Source organism: Pogona vitticeps, chromosome 2 (assembly GCF_051106095.1).
Source record: "Pogona vitticeps strain Pit_001003342236 chromosome 2, PviZW2.1, whole genome shotgun sequence".
Lineage (NCBI taxonomy): Eukaryota > Metazoa > Chordata > Lepidosauria > Squamata > Agamidae > Pogona > Pogona vitticeps.
In genome coordinates this window covers 22952100-22975486 of record NC_135784.1, presented here as the reverse complement: position 1 = coordinate 22975486, position 23387 = coordinate 22952100, and the positions used below count along the sequence as shown (strand labels likewise).

Here is a 23387-nt window from a genome sequence, read left to right as displayed (position 1 = left end):
CTGTTCTAAATGCTTGGATTCGTTAGAGGACCCCCTAAGTCATGTGCAAACCTGATTTGGCTTTGATCTGAACTTTCGTTAATTTATGGCGAATTGTTTTCTCCCCCATAGGAAAACATGGAGCTGTCAGATTTTGACAGGTCCATTGATTCCTATGGGCCGGGAAAAAAAAATTAACCATAAATTAACGAAAAGTCAGATCAAAGCCAAACCAGGTTTGTACATGGCTTAGGGGGTCCTCTAACGAATCCAATCATTTAGAACCGTTTTTGACCCTTCTAAGACACTTTTTTAAATGAAAAAAGAAACATCGTTAAGTGAAGCAGGGGACCTAAAATCGCATTCGTTATGCGAAGCATGGTCCCAAACTTCGCTAAGCGAAAATCGCCCATAGGAAACATCGTTATACGGGGCATATTATTTTCTTTAAAAACACATCGTTATGCGAATTCATCGCTAAACGAGGCAATCGTTAAGCGAGGCACCACTGTATTTGCATAGGATACTCTTTAAGGCTATTTTGAAGCATTTTTATTTTAAGTGATACAAATTTCTCACTCTCCTATCAGTACCAAGTGGGAAGAGGACTGGCTGGGCTTATAGTTTTGTAAATGTTACTTAACTGTCATATCACAACTGGCCATTAGAGGGAACCAAAGTGGTTTTTTCCTGTGTTTTTCCTGCCTGCTGAATAATCAGAGCAATTATAGTGATAAAGGCAAGCAAGAGGTACTAAGTAAGGCAATGTAGTGTTGGAAAACTTACCAAAGGTTATTCTGGCTGGGATCTTCAGGGAGTTTTAGTGAAAAAATTGGCTTTTCCCAGCCTTGTTCAGTCTTCCTTGTGTATTCCCAGTTTCTTTTCCATCTGAAGTATTTTTTGTCTTCCCTGAAAATTTGGGTTCCCCAGAGTCTGTTAATACTTCCATCTTAGGTGGATGGGTGGCTTCCTTTTTGACTACAGAAACCATCAGGACTCAAGCCTGGACATCAGAACTCAAATCAGAAGAACAAAGCCCATTTTAGGCTGCAAGGCTCATGTTTCTTCTCACTAAATCAACCCCAGGTTCCGTTTTGCGCTTAAGGTTCGGTGAAATATCTGAGAAGCTTTTGGAGACAAAGATTTGACTGACAGATCTCTAAAGGTCTGCAATGCGGGCTAAAGCTCAGCTTCACATAAAGAAATGGCTGAAGTCCAGTTTTAAATAATAATTACTTACAGATTTCATCCCAAAATCTCCCTAAAAGTAATTCATTTCTGTTATGCCTATCTTTTTATAAAAGTAACTAGTTTCTCGTGCCCATTTAGACTTGCCCAAGGGAAAATAAATTGCCAGTCATTAATAAGATGCAGGTCATGTTCCTTGATTCTCACCTGGTTAGGGTATTGTGTACTTACAGTTACACTATAGAAAGAATGAAGTTATTCTGTGTTACATCAACATCATAATATAACTTGATCCTGTCTTGGTTTGGGCCTTGGGAAGCCTCTCTTGTTCCTCAGAAATCTTTGATCCAGCAGAGCTGGAAAACTCTTGAGAATACTTTCTCAGATCAGACGGAAAATCTGGCTAATCGAGACCAATACTTGGTTAGATATTGAAAACCCAGGTGCTCCAGCTGAGAAACCCACATACAGTCGTGCCCCGCTTAACAATTACCCTGTGTGATGACGAATCTGCTTCATGACGATGTTTTTGCAATCGCAATTGCGATCGCAAAATGATGTTTACATGGGGTTTTTTCACTTTGCGACAATCGGTTCCCTGCTTCGGGAACCGATTCTTCGCATTACGACGATCAAAACAGCTGATCGTCAGATTTTTAAAATGGCTCCCCACTGTTTTTAGGAGGCATTTTTCCCTTAACAGGAACCTGAAAATGGCCGCCTTATGGAGGATCTTCGCGGGACGAGCAGGTATTCAGCCCATTGGAATGCACTGAACGGTTTTCAATGCATTTCAATTGGCTTTTTTATTTTGCTCGACGTTTTCACTCTACAGCGATTTCGCTGGAATGAATTAACATCGTCAAGCAAGGCACCACTGTATTTAGCACAGCATCAACAGTCATTTCTCTCTCAGCTGACCGGTGGTTCATGATCCAGAGGATTTACTCTCTTGTCCTTGCACTAGAGCAACCAGTTCCTAACCTTGTCTCTCCGGATGTTCTTGGACTAAAACTCCCAGAAACCTTCAAGGCTTGTTGCGCTGCCCAAAACATCTGGGAATTGTAGTCAAGAACGTCTGGGGACCCAAGGTTGGGAGGCCCTGCCAGATGCAGGTGGTGGTTGCTTGGGAAGCAGCCTTTTGACTGATGCGCAAAGACCATACACTACACTTGATCTTAGCCAAAAGGCCGAGCACGCTAGCAATTAGAAGATCAAAGACCATATAGCTAATTTTTGTTTGTTATTCTTTGGTCACCGTCACATTCTTCCTTTTCTAATTATATTTTATGTGTGCCACAGTGATTTGAGAGGTAGACTGGATAAGTCCCAGGTTAGAATCTCCACTCAGTTACGACGTTTATTTAAATACTATTTTGTTTTGGCTTGCTTTTGTCACAAGCATATTGCTACTTTAAATCAGAGGCCAGGAAGCCCTAGACTTTCCAGATATTTTGCATCACAAGTCCCAGAATCCAACACCATTGGTAAGGTGAAGTGGGGATGATGGGAGCTGTAGAGAACAATTTGAAGGGTCAGCGTTTCCTCAACTCTCTTTTCAACCTTTGAGAGTCCTGATGAGCAAAAAAAAAAAAAAGGGGGTGGTGGCAAATTGATTATATTTTTAATAAAAATACTAATCTTGAGCGTATCACTGGCTTTACCTAAGCGGGGCAGTTAAGACTAATCCATGTAGTGGTAGAAAATCCCTCACATTCATAAGGCTCCAACATGTTCTGTCTGGAGTAACAGCATTTTGAAAATGTCACCAGTAGTTTTTGGAGCAAACAAGATGGATAAACATTACAGAAGAAATTGAGAGGACACCAAAGCAAAAATTACAAACTTTATTGAGAATTCTCAAAACTTGAGAGAGAAAAATTCGTCTGAGATAAAACCCTAATTAAAAACTGTTTAAAAAGACCTGCTATCTTTGGAAACTACATGTTGCGATAATTTTTTTTTAATGGTGAGTGGCCAAGGAATGCTAGGTTAAGGAATCATACCCCTTTGAGGAAAATCTTGGTGTATATCAGGAATCACTTTGGAAGTGGTTTCCCCCCAAAATTCCTTGGTGTGGGCCACAAGTAATATAACCCAAGATGCTGGTTTCCACATTATTAGTCTCCAGGGACGTTTTCATACTGAAAGGCCCACTGAGAAACCTCCAAGTATCCACCACAGAAACCATAATGCACGGCAGAGGATGCTGGGATATATTTTGTAGCAAAGGATTCGGGGGGGAAATGCGCACACAATTAATATGCATTCATTTCCAGCAAAAAGAATGTGCTAGATTTCTTGGGCCTCCCTTATGGTTCCTTCACAAAGAGGTGGCAACCCTGGGTCTCAAACAGAACTTGAAAAATGTTACTTTTTGGACTACAATTGCCAGCACCCAGTCAAGAACAAAGGCTAGTCTTGCCTAGTGGATGTACCATGTCGGGGTGCCAAGCAGAAGGCTCGCCTGATGAAGAAAGACTTCCACAAAGATTATCAGAATGATATCCTTTGTATACAGGAATGGGCAGAATACACCCCACAAGACGTTTGCTGCACCCATATCCCTCTGAAGCCCATCCATGCTTCCAGCTCAGATAAATAGGGAAGAAATATATTTTTAGGAAAATCACCAGATTTATTTTGGGGGGGGGGGAAAGGCTCCTGAAGGCCTCTCAAGACAGATAGGTCAGCAATATCTATCAATCTATCTGCCTACCTTCCTTATTCTTACAGCCTTCCAGGCGGCAGTGGTGAGGGAGAGAAAATCAGTATCTGACATTTGTATTTACGACTTTATCTGACGCTGAGGTACTTTATCATCTCCTGGCCTTGGGCAGCTTGCCATGGCTTGGGGTGCAGGGAAGCCAAAAATGTGGCCCTCTCCGCCCCTCAAGGTCCCCCAGCCTTTGCAACGACAAACAAGTTCACCGTTTCTGCCTTTTCTAAATGCTCCCTGGACTCTCGTCAGGCGGGGCTACCCACAGTCTCAACCCTCACCATGTCAAGCCCCGGGATAACACTTCCACATTTCCACTCAAAGTTCAAATACACTTCAAAATAAATACTTTTTTGTGTGTTGGGGGGGGGGGAGAGATTCTATTTGGAAACTGTATACTTCAACCCAGCCAGCTGGGGATTCTGGGACTTGTAGTCAAAGTGCTAATTCCAAGACCGTCAGATGACTACATCCCAAATCTTTTGACTCTGTAGAGTTGCTATCCAAAGGCAAAATAAAACGGGACATTTAAAACAAGAACCAGCCAAAGTGGCACGATCTGGTTGTTTGGACTACCAGTCCCATCATTCTACAGCAGTACGGCCAGCAACTGAACCGGCTACAGGATTCTGGGAGCTGAGGTTCCCAAAAAAAAGCAAATGTGTTCCATCTCTTTCAGGAACAGATGTGGTTGGGCTCCCAGCATCCCTTACCACTGGCTATGCTGGCAAGAACTGCTGGGATTTGTAGTCCAGTAGCACCCAGAGGACAATGTATTCTCCATAACTTCTTGAATTGCCCAAGGGGGAAAAACGCAAATGGGTTTTCTTGGTGTAGCAAGAAACACAGCCATTAACAAAATGACTCCTGATCTGGAGAGTCTGGAAGTGAATTCCCTATGCCTGCACCCTCAAGAGGCCACCTCCTCCCCTCTCGACAAAATCTGGAAGACAGCACAAAAATCCAGTTGTGGTTTCAACATTTTTAAAAACCAAAGCTCGGAGCCAGAGTGCTCTGGAGTACAGAAGAACAGGGGAAACGGTGAGACATTGAAGGGGGCCACAAAACAGGTCGAGTGGCGACATGAGGCAGCCGGTTGTACATTGTCTACCCTGACGATAAAAGGCACAGGAGCAGGAATTGGTTAAGTCAGGTGGCAACCCTAGAGTTCAGAGCTAAGAACACTGGCGCTCCAGATGTTGCCGGACTTCCAATTCCCACCAGACCAGGCAATGATGAGGGCTGATGGGTCAAAGAATTCATCAACATCTGGACGGCCACATGTTTGCCAGGCCTGTGATGTTCACGGCAGGGAGACCAGGACGCGAGTCTCATCCTTAATGGAGACATGGGGCTCATACTGATTTCAAGGGGCGGGGGGGGATATAGGGACCTCCAGGACTCCCACCAGTTCGGCCTGGAATAGCCAGAGAGGCAAGATTACAGAGTTTGTGATCCAGGAACACCTGGTGGACCAAACAGTCCATAACCTTGGTTTATATCATTTTTCCTAGACTGGACCACTTCAGGCTGGAGCTGGAGGGGAAAGAGCACGCTTGAATGTTACCATACCCCATCCTGGGTAAAAAAGAAAAAAAAAACACTGTACACAGAAAAATCAGCACATTATGGGGGGGGATCAGTACAACACTTGGTTTTACTGCCTGCCGCAGTAAAACGTCCACAACCAGGACAGAAACACAGAGGGCTGGTTGGTGGAGAAAACACCCCCCTCCCCATGCCAACATATAGATGCAAAGGCTAGTTAACGAGCCAATTAACTTGTTGGATTGGACAAACAAATCCAATTATGTAAGCTACGTATTTAAGACTGCTGATTGGATTCAGACCAGAGTCTACTAGCTTCCTCTTCGTTCTAGAAATGTGCCGGTCTGCATATTCTGGACTGCAACTCCCAGAGTTCCTTATGCAGCTCTGCTACCTGAGGAATTCTGGGAGCTGTAGTCCATAAAAGGCCTAATTTTTTTTTCAGGCTAGGGACTCTTTTTTTTAGTCTTATTTACTGCTAACATCTCTTCTGAATGTGCTGGCTTTCCCTGTACCATGGAATACTGTTTTATTTTTAATTGGGGGTGGGGAAATCAAATACAACATTTCCCCCACCTACCCCAAAGCTGAAAGGGTACAATCCAGATCACTGTTGTCACATGTCTAAACTAGATTGGTCTAGAGACCAATTCCAAGGGCAGGACTCGATCCACACTTGCTACTAGAATTGGCAAAGTTACCTCTTGGAACTACAGTTCCCATAATTCCACAGCAATGCAAAGGGGGCCATGTTGTTCCAAAAGCCATAAAACCTCCCCACAAGTAATTTTTCCAGAGGGACCTGTCGAAAAAGATAGGGTTCCTGTACGTTTAATAATTCCTTAGAAGAGGATATTATAGTGAGAGAGTAGCTTTTAACGCAAGGTACACCTGCTGGGATTTTCTAATTCACACCACTATTAAAGGTACAGGAACCCCACCCTCTTTTCCAGGGGGTCAATCCTATTCCTCCCATCTCTGCTTGCAATCCCAAGTGTACCTAAAGTCAACTTTTTAAAATAATGGTTGGAGTGTGTATGGAAACTACCGTCTACACTGGGATGAGATGCTGTTGGCAATCATCTGGACTTCCAACTCCCTGAAGCCTTAGCCCCTGTTGTTGGTGGGAGCAGATTTTAGGAGATATGACCCAAAACTCTGAAGAGCCAAAGGTGCCCCAGCCATCACAGATGTTCCGAAATCTGATGGAACAGGAAAGGTGGCTTCTCCCACCTGTTCTGTCCTGCTCTTTTACCCCAGCCATGCCCACCTGGCAGTACAACAGGTAAGGGCTCCCCCCTGGGCGACTCCAGGCCCAGTTTTAAGTGCACTGCTGTTCACGGCTGCTTGTACAGTGAAATATTTCACAGCAGACCTCCTATGCTGGGGCTACAAAATAGGTACATCCACATGGCAGGCCTGCGTGAAACAGGAATGGAGGCAAATCCACAACGACACCCTGTTCTTTTGGCCAAAGGCAGGAAGGGAACTGGGGGTTCCTCCCATACCTGGCACCGATAAATAGTAGGCCACCATTTCACCACAAAACCACTTCCCATGTTCTCTCCCCTCATTCTCTAATTTTTTGTTTAGTCTTACACCAGAATTTGGAAGAAAAGCAAGGCAACCAAGGAAGAGCCTCAGCTGCTCCCATCTGCAAAGTGGACAGAGCCACAGTCTCTCTCTCATGGGACTGAGAACTCAATAAATAGTGTTGAATGTATTCCCCCCTGCTGTTCTTAAGGATGTCAGTGGCGGCTAGTTTTCTCTTCTCTTTTTCCATTAAGATGGATCTGTTTTCTCATCACCTATTGCTTCAACTTAGCGGTTGTGATTGTTGGTTGCCGCCGAGAACAATCAGAGGGACTATACGTTTCCATAATAAATATACTAAAATAAATAAAATATAACTGGGGAAAAAATAGTTATACCAACAAGTGCTGCCCTTCCTGATGAAGCCTGTGAAGTAGAACAAGCTCAACAGTGTATACAGCTCTGGTGCCGGGCATCTGCATAGTGTCTTCACAATCATCTTGCAAGGTAGGTTGGTTATTCCCATTTTACAGATGAGCAGGTGCCTCCTTGCCTCTCTATCTGCCATCAAACTAGGTTCGCTGTGCACATGACAGCCCTCGCTTGCTCACAGTGTAGGGCCTTACTTACACCTTATTGCATAGGTACGTATATGAGAAGTCCTGTTAAAACCAGAAAACTTGGAGGTGATCTTTCCTTCGACGACCTCTCCCAGAATCTCCTAGCCCACATGGCTTAGACTACAAGACCAAAAATGCCAGAACTACCACGGGAAAGATGGCCATGAGTAGAGATGCAAAATTTCAACCAAAAAAAACAAACCATTTTTTCCTAAAAAGAAGAGGGTGAAATGTTTCCCCCCCCCCCGAATATTGCAATTTTTTTCTGGGGGGGAAAAAACAGGGGAAAAACATTTTCTTCCTGGAAATTTCCATTTCCCCCCCCCCCAAAATATATTTGGCTGGGGTTTTTTTCCAGAGAAAAAATGTGGAAATCTTCAGAAATTTTTACATCTCTACTCATGGGCCATGAGCCTAGGGGGGTGGTTCCCAACCTTGGCTAGCCCAGATGTTCTTGGACTGCAACTCCCAGAAGTCCTTGCCAGCACAGCTCGTGGTGAAGGTTTTTTTTGGGAGTTGCAGTCCAAGAACAGTGAGTGACCCAAGGCTGGGAACCACTGGTGATTCTGGAGTTGTCATTTGAAAGAAGGACATGTTCTACATCTTTTTAAAAAACATACTGAGGAGAGGGGGAAAGCATCCTGGCAATCCTGCTTTTTGGGAAATGTCGCTAACATTTGACTAAGAACGAACACAAGAGTAAAAGAAGAGACAACGTCCATCATTCCCAAATCTTCCTTTTTGCTCCTCTGTCGGGCCCTGTGTCAAGGGTACGTGAGGTGGCGTCAGAGGTGGAAGGCGCGGGCGAGTCTGGCACGGAGTCCTCTCGAGGTCCATCCGTAGAGGTTGGTTCAGTGACCAAGTTGCCGACGCCACCAGGAGTGGCCATAGGAGGCAGTGGGCATGGTGTTACTGGGCCAGTCAAGGGATCAGGAGCCATACCTGGCATATGACCAGGAGTGAGGGGTGTGCTGTTGTTGTATCCCTGGGAAGCACCAACATGTGCGCCTTGCGGGGAAGCTCTCTGGCCAGTAAATACTGCCGCAATGGCTGCCATGGTGGCCGTCTGTTTGCCTAAGAACTCCCCCAGGTCCGTGTGGGAGCGTTCGATGGCATCAACCATCAGCTGGGCTGTGGCCCGGTCCTGCCGGCGCTCCTGCTTCCGGTGTTGCCTCTCCTCTTGCCTGGCCCGGTCAAAGGCCTTCAGGTCCTGGCGGTGAAGGCCCCGCATGGCATCCAAGAGCAGCGAAGGCGCCCTTGACGCCGACTCCACCAGCTGCATGCTGGTCTCCAGGCGCTGCTTCCGGTTGCGCATCCTGCGGTTCCGCATCCGTTCCGCGTTCGTGAGGGGTCTCCGGAATTCCTGGATAGGGCCTGTAGGCACAGGGTGGCCAGGGAAGAGCAGAAGGGTGGAATCAATACAGAAAGGCAGCCAAAATCGGACCGATTTGCTTTTCTTTAACTCACACATTTTACAGCAGCGTTCGTTCACTGTATTAACAAGTCTACACCTAAAAACGACACTGTTACCTCACAACAAGGCTCTCCTCAGTCCTATCCCAGACGCTTAGGCCTCAGAAGTTTTTGCTGCGTTCCTGGTGAAAGGGGATGAACTCAGGAACGCAACTTGTACGTCATTCATAGGAAGCCATTTCCTGCCAAGACTAAAGGGAGTGTAAATGGACAATAAAGATTCTAGCTATTGTTGTTAGGGAATCTAACCATTTTACCGTCGTCATAAGGACACAGAAGCTGCCAAGAAGAGGGAGCAAGAACAATGTCCATGTGAAGGGAGGCAGCTAGAGCAACATTTTTGCTAAATGTTGTGGTAGAACAATGGGCAGTGCAAATGGGTAGAATGCTCAGTGACCCTAGCCAATCAGAATATTGGAATCTTAGTCAACCAGTGCTAGAAAAGTTGTAGTGGAATAAGGGAATGTGGTAAAGTTCTACTACATACATCATTTAGTACAAAAAGGTAACAGAGTATCTAGGGCTTGGTGGACGTGGATTCAAATCCTTGCTCAGCCATGGAAATTCACTGGGAATGAGTGTAGCAGTGGAAAACCACTTAAATATCTAGCACACCTTGAATACTCTTTGAATATTTCACATACATCAAAAACTCTAGTAGAGTCACTATAAATCAGAAGCAACTTGATGGCATAAAACGATGACACAACACCCGTGTTATATATCCTTTGTCTTGCTGAGAATCCTCCTTACCGTAAGGCCTGAGGCTCCGGCCACCCTCCGGCACAGGTTCCCTGCAGATCAGCGTTCTCCCGAGGTCCAACAATCCTCTTTCTGGCAGGAGGGGGTTTGGGGCGGACTGCCCAATGGCGGGATATGGAGTCTGCGGTGCCAGGGGCGGGTACTGCATTGGCAGTGCCACAGGGGGATAATGGACTTGTTGTGCCAAGGCAGGATATGGCACCTGTTGAGCCAAGGGCCGGTTCACCACCACCTCCTCGAATGGCCACAGCAACTGGAAAGATGACGCAAGAGGTTCAGGGTGATGGAAAAACTGAGCGCCCTCCCCTCTTACCCTCTACCTTATTTATTTTCTCTAGCACATTCAATTTGTTTGGCATGTCTACACACATTTCTACACACTGTAATAAAAACTTAAGTTCTCAAACTGTAACATTACAGGAACATCTGGGAGAATATCTTGTGCCATGTTATTGTATTATAACCAATAAAAAAATCTTTAAATAGGAGACTGTATGAGCCGAGTGAATTTTCCTTTTGGTCTTCCTAAATCCCACATCATTCATTGACTGGTGCATTCTAGTCCCAGCCTGGAACCTTATTTCTTAAAAGCGACACAACACTTTGCAGCAGATAGATAAATAATTGTTCTCGTTGCTCGAGTCACAGAAGTAATGTGTTGCACTGAGTGCTACGAATTCATTATGTTATTGTTACCAGCATATAAAAAATGTAAAGGGTGACATATCATCAGAAAATGTCCCTAAAAAGGCGACAAAATGTCCTTAAAGCCCAATTTTTGAAAGTAACTAGAAAACATTGCAAGTAACATTTTAAAGTAATGTGGAAGCAATTCAATTACTTCTGAAATGCAAAGAAGACCCCTCCTGATGCAATGGGTTCATTTGTCGTACTGCTCTAACAGTTAAGAAGTTTGTCCCAATATTCAGCCTAAATCTGGCTTCCTTGTAGCTTGAGCCTATTATTATGTGTCCTGCACTCTGGGATGATTGAGAATTTTATTTCATTTCATCTTATTCTCTGCAACCTTTTACCCAGCCTTGCTACTCAGTCCTATACAGCAGTGGTCCCCAACCTTTTTAGCCCTGCGGACCGGTTGGGGAAGGCGGGGCACACACCCCTGTGCATGCGCAAAGGGCAGCACAGCACTTGTGCAGGCGTGCATACACTGCCAGATGCAAACGAGCTGTGTGGAGGGGGAGTGTGTGTGGGTGTGGGGGAGAGGACTCTCTCTTTGCGGCTCGGTCCAGCTCAGGCCGTGGACCGGGGGTTGGGTACCTCTGCATATAGGAAAGGAAAACATCTTCCCTTAACCATACACCTTTGCCCACTTTTTCTCCTCTCTTGGAGGTACATAAACGTCCCCATTTCGCTAACTGACTGTCAGAATAACCAAGGTGGTGGGCAGAAACTAGAACTGGGGAACAATCCAAAAGACTTATTTCCCCCCCTACCTGCTGTTCTTTCCTCTGAGCCTCTCGCCGCCTCATCAAGAAATCTTCCGAGAGGGTGACGGCTTGGGCGCAGGTCTCCGGCCTGTGCTCCCGGACCCAGTTCTGGATTTCCTGAGGCAGGATGCTGACAAATTGCTCCAGGATCAAGACCTCCAGGATCTGCTCCTTGGTGTGCCTCTCCGGCCTCAGCCACTGGTGGCAGAGCTCCCTCAGCTGCCGGCACACTTCCCGCGGCCCCTCGGCCTCCTGGTAGCGGTGGTGCCTGAAGCGCTGGCGCTGGATCTCCGCCGCCACCATGTCTTCGAGAGGGATCTCGTCCTTCATGCCCCCGTAATCCTGCCGCTCCCGGTGATCCCGGCCGCTGTAGACCGGCTGAGCTTCTCGGCTGAGGCCTGACAGGGTCGGTGGCACCCAGGTTCCTCCTGAGGGCCACTGGCTAGCATTAGCCAGGGGCTCGAAGGAGGGGCAGAAAGAATTTGTGTCCCAATGGAGGGGCTTGGGCAACGGGGCATTTCTCCATCCTGACTGGGGATACTGGGTTTTTGGAAATGCCTGTCTGGGAGGGTCCCAGTCCTGTGCCGGTGGGGGCTGTGGCTGAGACCCCTCGTCGGGTTCCTGTTTCACCTGTTGAGGGGCTTCCCCAGCTAAGAATTCCCGCATGGACCCCACCGGCAGGAAATGTGGGCCCCTTCCTCCCCCCAGTTCACGGCCAGCCGACTCTTGCTCCTCCATTTTCAGGGCTGACTGCATGCCTGGGTCCGGAACTGCCCGGAACTGGAGGTGAAGGGCGGCCGTCTCCCCTCTCCCCGCCGCCATTTTGGACCCACCAAGTGACTTTGGTCAAGGTGTGGGCGGCCCTGTGAGAGCGGGGGGCTGGCCCTCCCTAATGGGGAAAGGGACGTTCAGGCTGCTTCAAGGGTTGGGGTGGGGGTGCAGCCTTGGACCACCCACCCCACCCCGTATTTCTCAAAGCTGTCAAAATAGCGATAGAGCTGAATCACCAGGTTCCTTTTCCCTTCAGCCCCCTTTACAACAGAGGGATATGGGACACCCTACGGTCAGTACAAGAAAGCCGACGGCATATTCTACTCTAAGCAAAGAGTCTCTGGATCTTTGGCAGAAGAATGGCCAGCTTGAGAAATGTTCAGGGTTCGTTCAGATCTGGAGGGTGCAAGACAAGAAAGGAGAATACACCTTTATTGCTGTTATTTTAAAATTCAAATTCATTTATTTTCACTTTTTTTCTAGCCCATTTTTCTGAGGTAAAAAGAAACAAGGTTTATGCCTTTCTCAGATAAATATAAACCTGTATCTATACAGTAACACACACACACACAAAAAAAATGCCATAATTTTAAAAAGTAGGTGTGGAGGAGGCCTTGAAAGTGCAGCCAAACGATTCATAAACTGCAACCAAATGACTCTTTATACGTTTTGGAGATAACAGCTTCAAAATGCCAATAAAACAGCCACTAGCAATTTCACAACTGAAAAGAAAACTTAACTTTTATGTGGGAAAAGCAAGGCATCCAGAGTGCGGAACAGGTTATACTTTATTTTAAAGGAGAATTCCTGCTCCTGAAAAAGCTGACAGGAGTGTCAGTTTTTCATTTTTTTATTGACTTAATTTTCTTCTCGATAGAAAGGGGAGGGACCAGGGGCTGCAAAAACAAAAAAATAGATTTGGGGGCCACATTTGGCCTGGTGGTCACAAAACTCCCACCTTCCTTCTGAAATGGCGATGCTTTCCAAGACAAAATCTCAGGTATGCTCAAGTCCAGAGCAGGGACTCAAACAGAGAACAAACAGGCCGCCTCATCTGAAATCAGGTGATGCAGCAGGCAGTGATAGAGTGATTGCTGGTGTGAACTTCAGAAGCACCCCACTGAATCACACCAAAAGGCTATTTAATCCAGCACATTCTTCTTCCCAAACACCACTTTCCCCCAAGAAACACTTGGTGCCTCACTCAAAGGTGCCCATAGATCACTCCTTGCAATTCTGTTTGTGAGTTACCTTGGTGTGTATGTACCTTGCTTTTCCTCCAATGAGCTCAGGACAAGAGACATGGATCTTCTCCTTCCCCCATTATCTTCCTGACAACCCTATATGGTAGATCACAGGGAGGGAGCTAGAAAAAGAGAAAGAATAAGTAAATGTGTGTGCATGTGCCTATGTGGAGGTCATCCAGTAAGGAACAAAGATAGATCTAGGAACTCTGCTGATACCAGTCTGCAAATGAATGTAAGCATGCCTCTCAAATATTATTTAAAAATAGCTCGCTGGATAGCTCAGTGGTTTAGGTACCTGGATGCGGAGCCAGAGACTGGGCGTTTGATTCCTCAGTGGGCTTCCTGCCAGTGTAGAGCCAGCCTGTGTGGCCTGGGGTCAGCTACGCAGTCCCAGGGCACCTGCAGAAGAAAGCGATGGTAAACCACTTCTAAGTATTCTCTACCTAGAAAATCCAGGAAAGGGTCACCATAAGTCAGAATCAGCTTGAGAGCACATGATTGTTAAGCTGGCTGGATAGCTCAGTGGTTTAAGTATCTGGCTGTGGAGCCGAAGGTTGAGCGTTCAATTCCCAAGGGTGCTCTGGTGCTCTGTGAGAAGAGCCAGCCTGCGTAGCCTTGGGCAAGCTGCACAATTCTAGGATGCCCTCCGGAAGAAGGGAAGAGTCAACCACTTCCCTATATAGAAAACCCTGGAAAGGGCCACCCTAAGTCGGAAGTGACCTGACAACAGACTATTATTATTATTATTATTATTATTATTATTATTATTATTATTATTATTATTATTATTATTATTATTATTATTATTATTATTATTATTATTATTATTGTTGTTGTTGTTGTTGTTGTTGTTGTTGTTGTTGTTGTGGTGGTGGTGGTGGTGGTGGTGGTGGTGGTGGTGGTGGTGGTGGTGGTGGTGGTGATGATGATGATATTATGATTATGATGATGATGATGATGATGATGATGATGATGATTATGATCATCATCATCATCACCACCACCACCACCACCACCATCATCATCATCAATCTTTCTCCTTAAGAAGGACCCAAGGCGGTTTATGTCATTAAAAGCCACCCAGAGACCTTTGGGTAGTGTGGACAGTATATAAATAAATAAATAAATAAATAAATAAATAAATAAATAAATAAATAAATAAATAAATAGCAATATAAGAAGCGATAACAGTAAATATAAAATATAAAAAATGGTACACATAAGCAACATCAAGACGCCTTCAAAGCAGTAAGGCACAACCATCCATTTAAAAACTCCACTCAGAAACTCAGGGGTAGCTTCCCTGAAGTGAATGGTCTTTGCTTGCTGGTGGAGGGACAGCAAAGAGGGGCCCAGTCTGGCCCCCAGTGGGAAGGAGTTCCAGAGTCTGGGAGCAGCCACAGAGCAGGCCCTGTCCTATGTCCCCATCAGATGCACCGGTGAAGGTGGTGGGACTGAGAGAAAGGCCTCTCCCAGTGATCTTAAAGCCCGGGCAGGCTCATAATGGGAGACAAGGTCCTTGAGATAGCTTGGGCCCAAGCCATTTAGGGCTTTATAGGTTCAGACTAGAACTCTGAGTTGTATCAGAAATAAAATGGCAGCCAATGGAGGTGCTATAACCTCTCTCTCTCTCTCTCTCTCTCTCTCTCTCTCTCTCTCTGTATGTGTGTGTGTGTGTGTGTGTGTGTGATGTGATCCCTGTGACCAGCTCCAGTTAGCAATCTGGCAGACACATTGATTATTGTTTTCTCAAACTGAATCCCTGCTTCTCTAAAAATAACCAGTGTGTATGAAATACCACACTGGGGCCAAACACATTCATTCATGTCACACAGCCACTGGCAGCCAGATCCATCAACCGCCTCCATCCGTGACAATGTGACAGCAGAGCTTTTATTCTTATTTATTCTTTCTTTAATTTTTAGGATGGCCATAACCGGAGTTTGGCAGTCCACCCTGTAGGCAGCTAAGGATTCTGGACACCATCACCCACAATAGGCAGTTTCCCCTCAAGCTCTGTGCAGTGAGGGGAGAGATGAACGCCTGCAGCTTCTGGTCTGCAACCCCTGAATCATAAACACACACACACACACACACACACATATCATGTTTTCCTAAAAATAAGATAGGGTCTTCTATTAATTTTTGCTCCAAAAAATGCATTATTTTCAGAGGATGTTTTTCCCCCCATGTACAACCATCGACATTTATTCAAATACAATCCTGTCATCTTCTTCTGGTTGCTGCACAAGGTTGGAGGCCGGGGTTTCACTGAACTGGGGCTTATTTTTTGGGGTATGGCATATATTACGAGCATCCTGAAAAATCATACTAGGGCTTATTTTCAGGTTATTTTCAGGGGAAACAGGGTATATATAAACACACAAATGTTCTTCACTTGTAACTTCCGGGAATCTCTGAGGGATGATCATGCAGGGATGAGATCACCCATGTTGCCCGCAAAACAAGCTTTTCCTGAGGAAAAGGCACAAGCATTTAATACAAAGAGATTATCTCAGTCATATGCATTAAAACGCACCCCATGAGGGTGGGGGAAAGGTAGCCAGGGAAAAGGTGTTCTCAGCGACTGTGCAGAATCACAACAGGGAGTTGTGACAGGAATCAGATGGGATCAGAAGGCAGTGGGGAGATGCCCAGGAATGGTTACTATTGACTACTGGAATTACCTTTATACTAGCCCAAGCTCCAGTGTGTTATTCCTGTACAGTGGTGCCTCGCATGACGACGTTAATTTGTTCCTCAAAAATCGCTGTCGAATGAAAACGTCGTCATGCGATTTTAAAAAGCCCATAGAAACGCATTAAAACCCAATTAATGCGTTCCTATGGGCTTAAAACTCACCGTCCAGTGAAGATTCTCCATAGAGTGGCCATTTTCACTGCCCGCGCAGCGGGGAATCCGTGCCAGAAAACAGCGGGCGGCCATGTTTTTCACCCGGCAGCCATTTTGAAACCGCCAATCAGCTGGCCGAAAATCATCACTTTGCGATGATCTGTTCCCGAAGCAGGGAACCGATCATCGCAAATCAAAATTCCCCCATAGGGAACATCATTTTGCGATCGCTTTTGCCATCGCAAAATCTTCAACGTAATGCGATTTCGTTGTCAAACGGAGCGCTCATAAAGCAAGGCACCACTGTATATCAAAGAGGCTACCACCTTGCTGTTAAATATCCACTGACTTTCTTACCAAGCAGCCACGATCTCTGTATCTTGATGCCACGTTTAAAATATTTGCCATGTTATCTTTCTCTCTTAACTATGTCTGGGGAAAGTGGATTTGCCCACGAAAACTCCCATTAAAATATAACCCTTGGTCTTTAAGGTGCCATTTTGTTTTTGTCTCTTTTTTTATTTGTTCTTTTAATTTTTATTTATTTTCTTTTTACCCATCAGGCTACACAGACTAACAAGGTTACCCGACAGAATGCCACCTACCAAAAGGGACTGCCTCGTCCACCCAACCCGTGTTTATCAGGATGGGGATGCTAACCCTGAGAGAGGCCCAGAAAGGGAAAAAGAGAAAGCCGGGGGGGGGGGGGGGAGAGAGAGAAATTCTTGGTGGTCGCTCCCCTGCCTTGGAATGAATTCCCACCCAAAATTTGCCTGGACCTTTCTCTGGAGATTTTTTAAAACTCTTAAAAAACTTGTTCTATTTCAGCAGGCTTTCCAAACCACACCAAGTTAAAAGCCTCCCCTGAGATTCTCTGTTTGTCGTCTATTTAAAAATCACTGTCTGATTTAAAGTTAATTCCAATTGTTGTTTGCTGAATTATGGTTTGTACTGTTTACACTGCTTCAGTGTGTACACCGCCCAGAATGACCATCAGTCAGATGGGTGGTTTAGAAGTTCAATCAATCAATCAATCAATCAATCAATCAATCAATCAATCAATCAATCAATCAATCAATCAATCAATCAATCCCTCTTCAACAACGACTATTGCTCTGCATACAGGAGCAACAGCACAGAGGTAGGATATCAGAGGGATGAAATCTGGCAGCAGATACAGTGGTGCCTCGCTAGCCAGTTATCCCGCATGACAGTTTTTTTCGCTAGACATTGACTTTTTTGCGATCGCTGTAGTGATTCACAAAACAGTGATTCCTATGGGGGAATTTCGCTGGACAATGTTTGGTCCCTGCTTCGCAAACCGATTTTCGCTAGATGGCGATTTTGACAGCTCCCTCCGCGCTCGCAAAACAGGTGTTTTCGGGACCTAAGCTTCGCAAGACAGCGATTTAAACAGCTGATTGGCGGTTCGCAAAGCGGCTTTTCTATGGCCGATCTTCGCTAGACAACAACAATTCTTCCCTATTGGAACGCATTAAACAGGTTTCAATGCATTCCAATGGGGAAAATGCTTTTCGTTAGACGATGATTTCACTAAACAGCGATTTCAGTGGAACGGATTCTCATCGTCTAGCGAGGCACCACTGTAATCAACCTTAAAGCAAAGCACTGTCAAGACTTGCTCCTTTATTATTTTGAAGTTTTTCAGCCTTGCCTCCTCTCCCCTGCATGATTTTGCAGTCAAGTTGAATGGGAAGAAAAGAGGCTTTAATTTCAAATAAGAAGCCCTGTTCGTCTCTGGCAGCGCAAGCCGACAAAGAGCCCAGTGACTTCTTGAAAACCGTATGTTTCAAAACTAACTTTTGCTGCCCGTATTGCTCCTCAAGTTGGAAGGCTTCCCCAAGAGGGACAAAAGACCGCTGTTGACCAGAAACTCAGGCTCGCCCTTCGCGCGTCGGATGAAGTGGGCGACACACGGCTCCAGAAAGCTCAGGGTGTCAATGAAACGGCGCGTCTTCCAGATACCACAGGGCTCTTTCGTCTCTTGGAAAGGGACTGGAGGATGCCTCCTTTTGGAAACTAGGGAAAACCGACTCGCAGCCCTGCATCAGTCCGTGGGCAAACACCGCAGACCGGAGTCCTTCCTTTGTTCCCGGGATCATGTCACTCCCCACCCCAACCCCACACCCCCATTCCTGTTTTGACACTTTCCCCCTCGCCTTTGCTCCTTTTGATGCAAAGCGTGCATTCTGCTAGGATCTGCATTTCTGCTAGGATCTGGGGTGGGCGGGCGGGATGGAGACGGTTTTTAGGGGTGCGTGCAGACACCCTGCCCATTTGGGGCAAATTGTTCCCCTACTCAGATCCCTAGATCTCCCCCCCCCTTTTTTTTTTTTCCTTTACTCTCCATCTCCCGGCTCCAGAGCTCTCTCCAACCCCAACCCCCCCCCTTTCCTTTCCCAGCTTAGCCCCCTCCTCCCCCTCCCCCCGATCTCCTCTCCCACTCACCTCTTCCCAAACTCCAGCCTCTGGATTAAAGGCAACCCGCTTCCGTGCCCAAGTTCAGACAACCCCAAAGGGGTTTCGATGCTGCTGCTGCTGCTGCTGTTTCCTCCCAGGCAAACCAAGAGGAAAGGACAGGAAAAGGAAGCGCACCGCAGCCTCACATTTCCGGGCTTGTCTAGGCATCGCCCGGCTGTCAGTGTTAACCCCTCCAGTTAGACAATAAATAAATAAATGAATAAATAAATGAATAAATAAATAAATAAATAAATAAATAAATAAATAAATAAAGCAAGCAAGCAAGCAAGCAAGCAAGCAAGCGAGCAAAGAGAGGGGGTGGGGAAAAGCACCTTTCTTTCTTTCTTTCTTTCAGTAGCCCCGAGTGGGAACGGTCGGTGCCGTCCCAAGACATTTTGCCGCCTGAGGCCAAGCTGAGAGGCAGATGCCAAACCACTCCAGCCAAAGCCCATCAAATTATTTTGCCCCCAAAAAAAGGCACTCCGTGGAGGGGGAGAATTTCAGGCGCGCCTCTCTTTAATTTGGACATTTTGTTAACAAATTCTAAGTAAACAACCTTTTGCTGCCTTTTTTGTGACACGACCCACATCGGGGTCCTTGTGGAAGGGCAGAAGGCAGCTTAGATTGGGGTTCAAGTTTTTAAGGGGTATTTATTCCATCTGCTCTGTAAAAACTGCCTCTCTTTAATGGCCAAAGGCTTGAAGAATTGTGTTTTTTGGGGGGCTTGTGCGAAGGGAGAGTGTGAAGTATGCTGGTAGGGCACTCTGCCCATGCTCAAAAACACTATTGGCAGTATGTCTCAGGATCCTATAGGGGACCATGAATAGGAGAGGGTCTGGTTTCATTCAGGATCTGCTGGTGGGGGCTTCCCAGAGAAAGGCTGGCCTGTATGGGAATTGAAAAGGGGGTTAAACAGGCCTTTAGTTTGATCCAGCTTGAAGGCTTTTCTTACTCTTCTAATGATGTCAGAAGAGTTCTTTCTTTCTTTCTTTCTTTCTTTTAAGTGCTTCCTTGACATAAGAATTTAGCACATGTTCAGTCACCCTCTCACTGTACAACCCGTTTTATGCTTCCTCAAGGGGCGTCAGGAGAGGACGGTGTATGCATATGGTGCTTCCTCAGAGTAGAACATGGCTGCTGAGTTTGGCACACCATACACGTTTAGGGGTACTTCCCCACAGCACAACTCTGCACATGTTCAGGGGCTGTCTTCATGGACCAGTTGTTTGCTGATTCCATTGAGCAGCATGCCTTTAAAGGTGGGGCACAGGCAACATCCAGACATCGGGGAGGGGGGAACCTCTAGGCCTTGGCAGGCTTTGCCTCTCTCCCCTTCCAAACATTTTTAAGTTTTGGGCTTTTTTTTTTACCTGAAAAAGCCTGTTTGCACTCTGTAGTAGCAAAAACTTTATTTCCTGTGTGGGAGTGCCCAAAATTTAAAATGGTTAAATTTCCCCTCCATCCAGTGGGCAAAAGGGGATTTTTGAGCAAAACATAATTTTTATTTCTTTAAATGGCAGCCGTACACTTCCTATGAGTTGCCTTTTGCCACTCCAGCTCTAAACAGATACAAAATATGAAAATTTCTCAGTATACAGAGGAAAATTCCCTACCAAAGATGAGAGATGGGAACCTTTTCTTTCTTTCTTTCTTTCTTTCTTTCTTTCTTTCTTTCTTTCTTTCTTTCTTTCTTTCTTTCTTTCTTTCTTTCTTTCTTTCTTTCTTTCTTTCTTTCTTTCTTTCTTTCTTTCTTTCACACCATATTTCTCAGAAAAGCCCAGCAAACATAATCATTGGCCAAGTCAGCTAAGATATTCTGGCAGATGTAAGAAGAAGAGACAAATATTTCCCGTCTCTGGCCAAGATTTCCGTGAAAAAAGAGGACTATGGCCTTGACATTTTTTACTTTGGGCCCTACAATTTAGCAGAATCCCCCATTGACCTTGGATTCTGGGAGCTGTCCTCTAAATGGCTTGTAGACAAAGGGCCTTTTCGGCAACTACCCCCAGACTATGGAATGCCCTCCCAACTGAAATCCGTCTGGCGCCGACATCGATGACATTTCAGCGCCAGGTCAAAACCTTCCTGTTCCAGAAGGCTTTTAATTGAAATAACATCAACTGTGGGTCCTGATGGCAATTTTTATTGTATTTTAATCCTTTTATCTTTTATTGTATTTAACTGAATTTTAATTGTTGTAAGCCGCCCAGAGACCTTTGGGTAGAGTGGGCGGCAAATAAATAAATAAATAAATAAATAAATAAGTTTAATAAATAAATAAATAAAATATAATAATGACAACGACAACGACAACGACAACGACAACATCATCATCATCAACATCAACATCAACATCAACAACAACAATAACAATAACCATCATCATCATCATCATCATCATCATCATCATCATCATCATCATCATCATCCTCTTCTCCCTCCGACTCAGCAACCTTTTTCACAGCTGCCCTGAGGTTTGGGAAGCTTCCCAAGTACTTTATGTTGTCTGTGATACTGACCACCTGTGACGTGTCGTAGATTCATCCCTGGGGTTATTTCTCATTTTATGTTTTGGAAATTTCTCTTCATTTTCAAAGTACAGATTGGATTTCTTTTCCTTTAAAAAATAAAGGTTTGGGTGATGGTACATGAGCTACAAGGAGGTAGGAGGGATCTCTCCCCCCTCCAGAAAAAAATCAACAGGAAACTATGATGCAGGTCAGTTTGGGAGCCATTTTTCTAAAAGTATCCTAAATAATTTTGTACCCATTCTAATTCGTGGACCACAATTTGTGTGGTCCGGAATGCTCCTATGAGGAAACCCACGGACCGGGAGCGTTTTGGACCAGCCCCGCAGTAAATTGTCCTGGTACTACACAAGAATTGTTGTTTCCAAAGTGTGGACTGTTATCTGATGCTGATTTGTTTGAACCCATAGAGGTCTTTATTGATTCCCCCAATGTTAAGATAAACAAAAAGATGGATGTTCAAGAAGAGGCTCAGTTATCATTTCCCGCCCTATGGGCGGGGTACAAATCAAATCAAATCAAATAAATAAATAAATAAATAAATAAATAAATAAATAAATAAAACTGCTCCAACTCTACAACGAACCCAATCACAGTCATTTAAAAAAATTCTTTGTCCTACAAATGTCTCAGAGTGAGTTATCGAGATTTTAAGTGCCAGTTACTGGATAAGCTACATGGTTTAGGTATCTGGCTGTGGAGCCAGAGGTTGGGAGTTCGATTCACTGCTGTGCCTCCTGCGAGTACAGCCAGCCTATGTAGCCTTGGGCAAGCTATACAGTCCCAGGATGCCACTAAAAGAATGGAATAGTGAACAACCTCTGAGTATTCTCTACCTGGGAAACCCTGGAAAGAACTGACTTGGTGGCACATGATTATTATTAGTAAGAAAGGAATAGATTCCGTGGAACTTGAAACTATTCTTCTCTGTGGATCTCTGATTATAATCTGCAGGGATGTGATTGTCATTTGGAGTTAGGATTTAGATTTGATAGAATTTTGAAATTTAAAGAGACAAGATAGGAGAAGGATCTGTGGACAGGAGTTCTGTGTACTACTTAGAGGTGCTGATCCAGTTGAAGAAGGCTTGGGGCTGTCCCATGTAGTACAGTCTTCGTGATTACTAGGTACAAATGTGAAAGCTGGACAATGAAGAAAGCTGAGTGGAGAAAAAAACTGATTAATTGAAACATGGTGCTAGAGGAGAGCTTTATGGACAGTCAGAAAGGAAAAATAGTGGCTCCTAGTTCAACTCAAGCCTGAACTTTCACTAGAAGCTAAAGTGCCTACAATGTACTTTGAGAGATGAGACTCACTAGAAAAGACAGTAGGAAAAGAGGAAGACCTCATGTGAGATGGAGTGACTTAATAAACAATCAACAACCTTCATTCATTCATTAATTTAACTTGTCTAGCACACTGATTAGTGATAAACAGAACTCCAGGTGGTTTACATCCAAAATGAAACAGATGTAACATAAAATAAAATAAATCTTAAATACCCGTGTTTCCCCCCAAATAAGACAAAATTAATATAATTAATATTTTGCTCCAATTATATTAATTTTGCTCCAAAAATGTATTAGGGCTTATTTTGGGGGGATGTTTTACTTTTGTTCATGTACAACAATCTAAATTTATTCAAATACAGTCCTGTTATTTTCTTTTGGTTGCTGCACAAGGGTGGAGGGCGGGGTTTCACTGAACTGGGGCTTATTTTGGGGGTAGGGCTTATATTACGAGCATCCTGAAAAATCATACTAGGACTTATTTTCGGGTTAGGTCTTATGTTCAGCGAAACAGGGTAATGTACCGAATACTAGCTCCATATAAAAAAAAGAAGACAACTAATAAATTAGTTTGCAGGACTTGAGCCAGGCACGATAGGAAGTTCTCAAGATCACAAATTGTTCCCCATAACTCACAACTGACTTGATAGTGTGTAACAAGAACACCTTGCGAAATTTTAATCCAAAACTCTAACCATTGCACCATATTGTCCTTCCTGTTTCCATGCACAGCACTCCCAGCCCAACTGCAAAGTTTACATTTTTTTTAAACTTCCCCCCTTTCCTCCTTTAAGCCAAAGAAAGGGACAGGGGGAAAAAAAGAATTAAACTGTATTCAAATAAATTCCCCAGTCTGCCTGGCCTTTCAATTTAAGCTTTAGAGCCTGTTCTGCAAAAGTCTTTTAATATTGTAGATCCTAGTGCTGTTTTTAACTTTGAATTATATTA

The 23387-nt window shown here is 44.9% G+C and overlaps 1 protein-coding gene across 9 annotated transcripts; it reads right to left on the bottom strand.

Annotated features, from left to right (window-relative positions):
- Window positions 1-2999: 2999 nt before the first annotated feature.
- On the bottom strand, window positions 3000-20980 carry LOC110090343 (uncharacterized). 9 transcript variants are annotated; one of them, XM_078388373.1, is made up of 6 exons: window positions 20236-20980; window positions 13584-13687; window positions 13293-13407; window positions 11277-12437; window positions 9814-10075; window positions 3000-8961 (listed from the first exon to the last, which is right to left on the bottom strand). In XM_078388373.1, the coding sequence occupies exons 4-6, from the start codon at window positions 12090-12092 to the stop codon at window positions 8309-8311; spliced, it is 1731 nt and encodes a 576-aa protein (XP_078244499.1). In that variant the 5' UTR covers window positions 12093-12437; window positions 13293-13407; window positions 13584-13687; window positions 20236-20980; the 3' UTR covers window positions 3000-8308. The 9 variants fall into 9 exon arrangements, with proteins under 9 accessions (XP_078244499.1, XP_078244502.1, XP_078244503.1 ...); XM_078388376.1 differs by having other exon boundaries at window positions 13309-13407; XM_078388377.1 differs by having other exon boundaries at window positions 13293-13381.
- Between the last annotated feature and the right edge of the window lie 2407 nt (window positions 20981-23387).

Bases quoted from the DNA above. Each gene is read 5' to 3' on its own strand.
- LOC110090343 (XM_078388373.1), bottom strand. From the start codon at position 12,092: ATGGCGGCGGGGAGAGGGGAGACGGCCGCCCTTCACCTCCAGTTCCGG. The intron at 10,076-11,276 runs GTAGGGGGGGAA...TCATCTTTCCAG, and splicing joins CTCAGAGGAAAGAACAGCAG to TTGCTGTGGCCATTCGAGGA. The intron at 8,962-9,813 runs GTAAGGAGGATT...CTGTGCCTACAG, and splicing joins CCGGAGCCTCAGGCCTTACG to GCCCTATCCAGGAATTCCGG.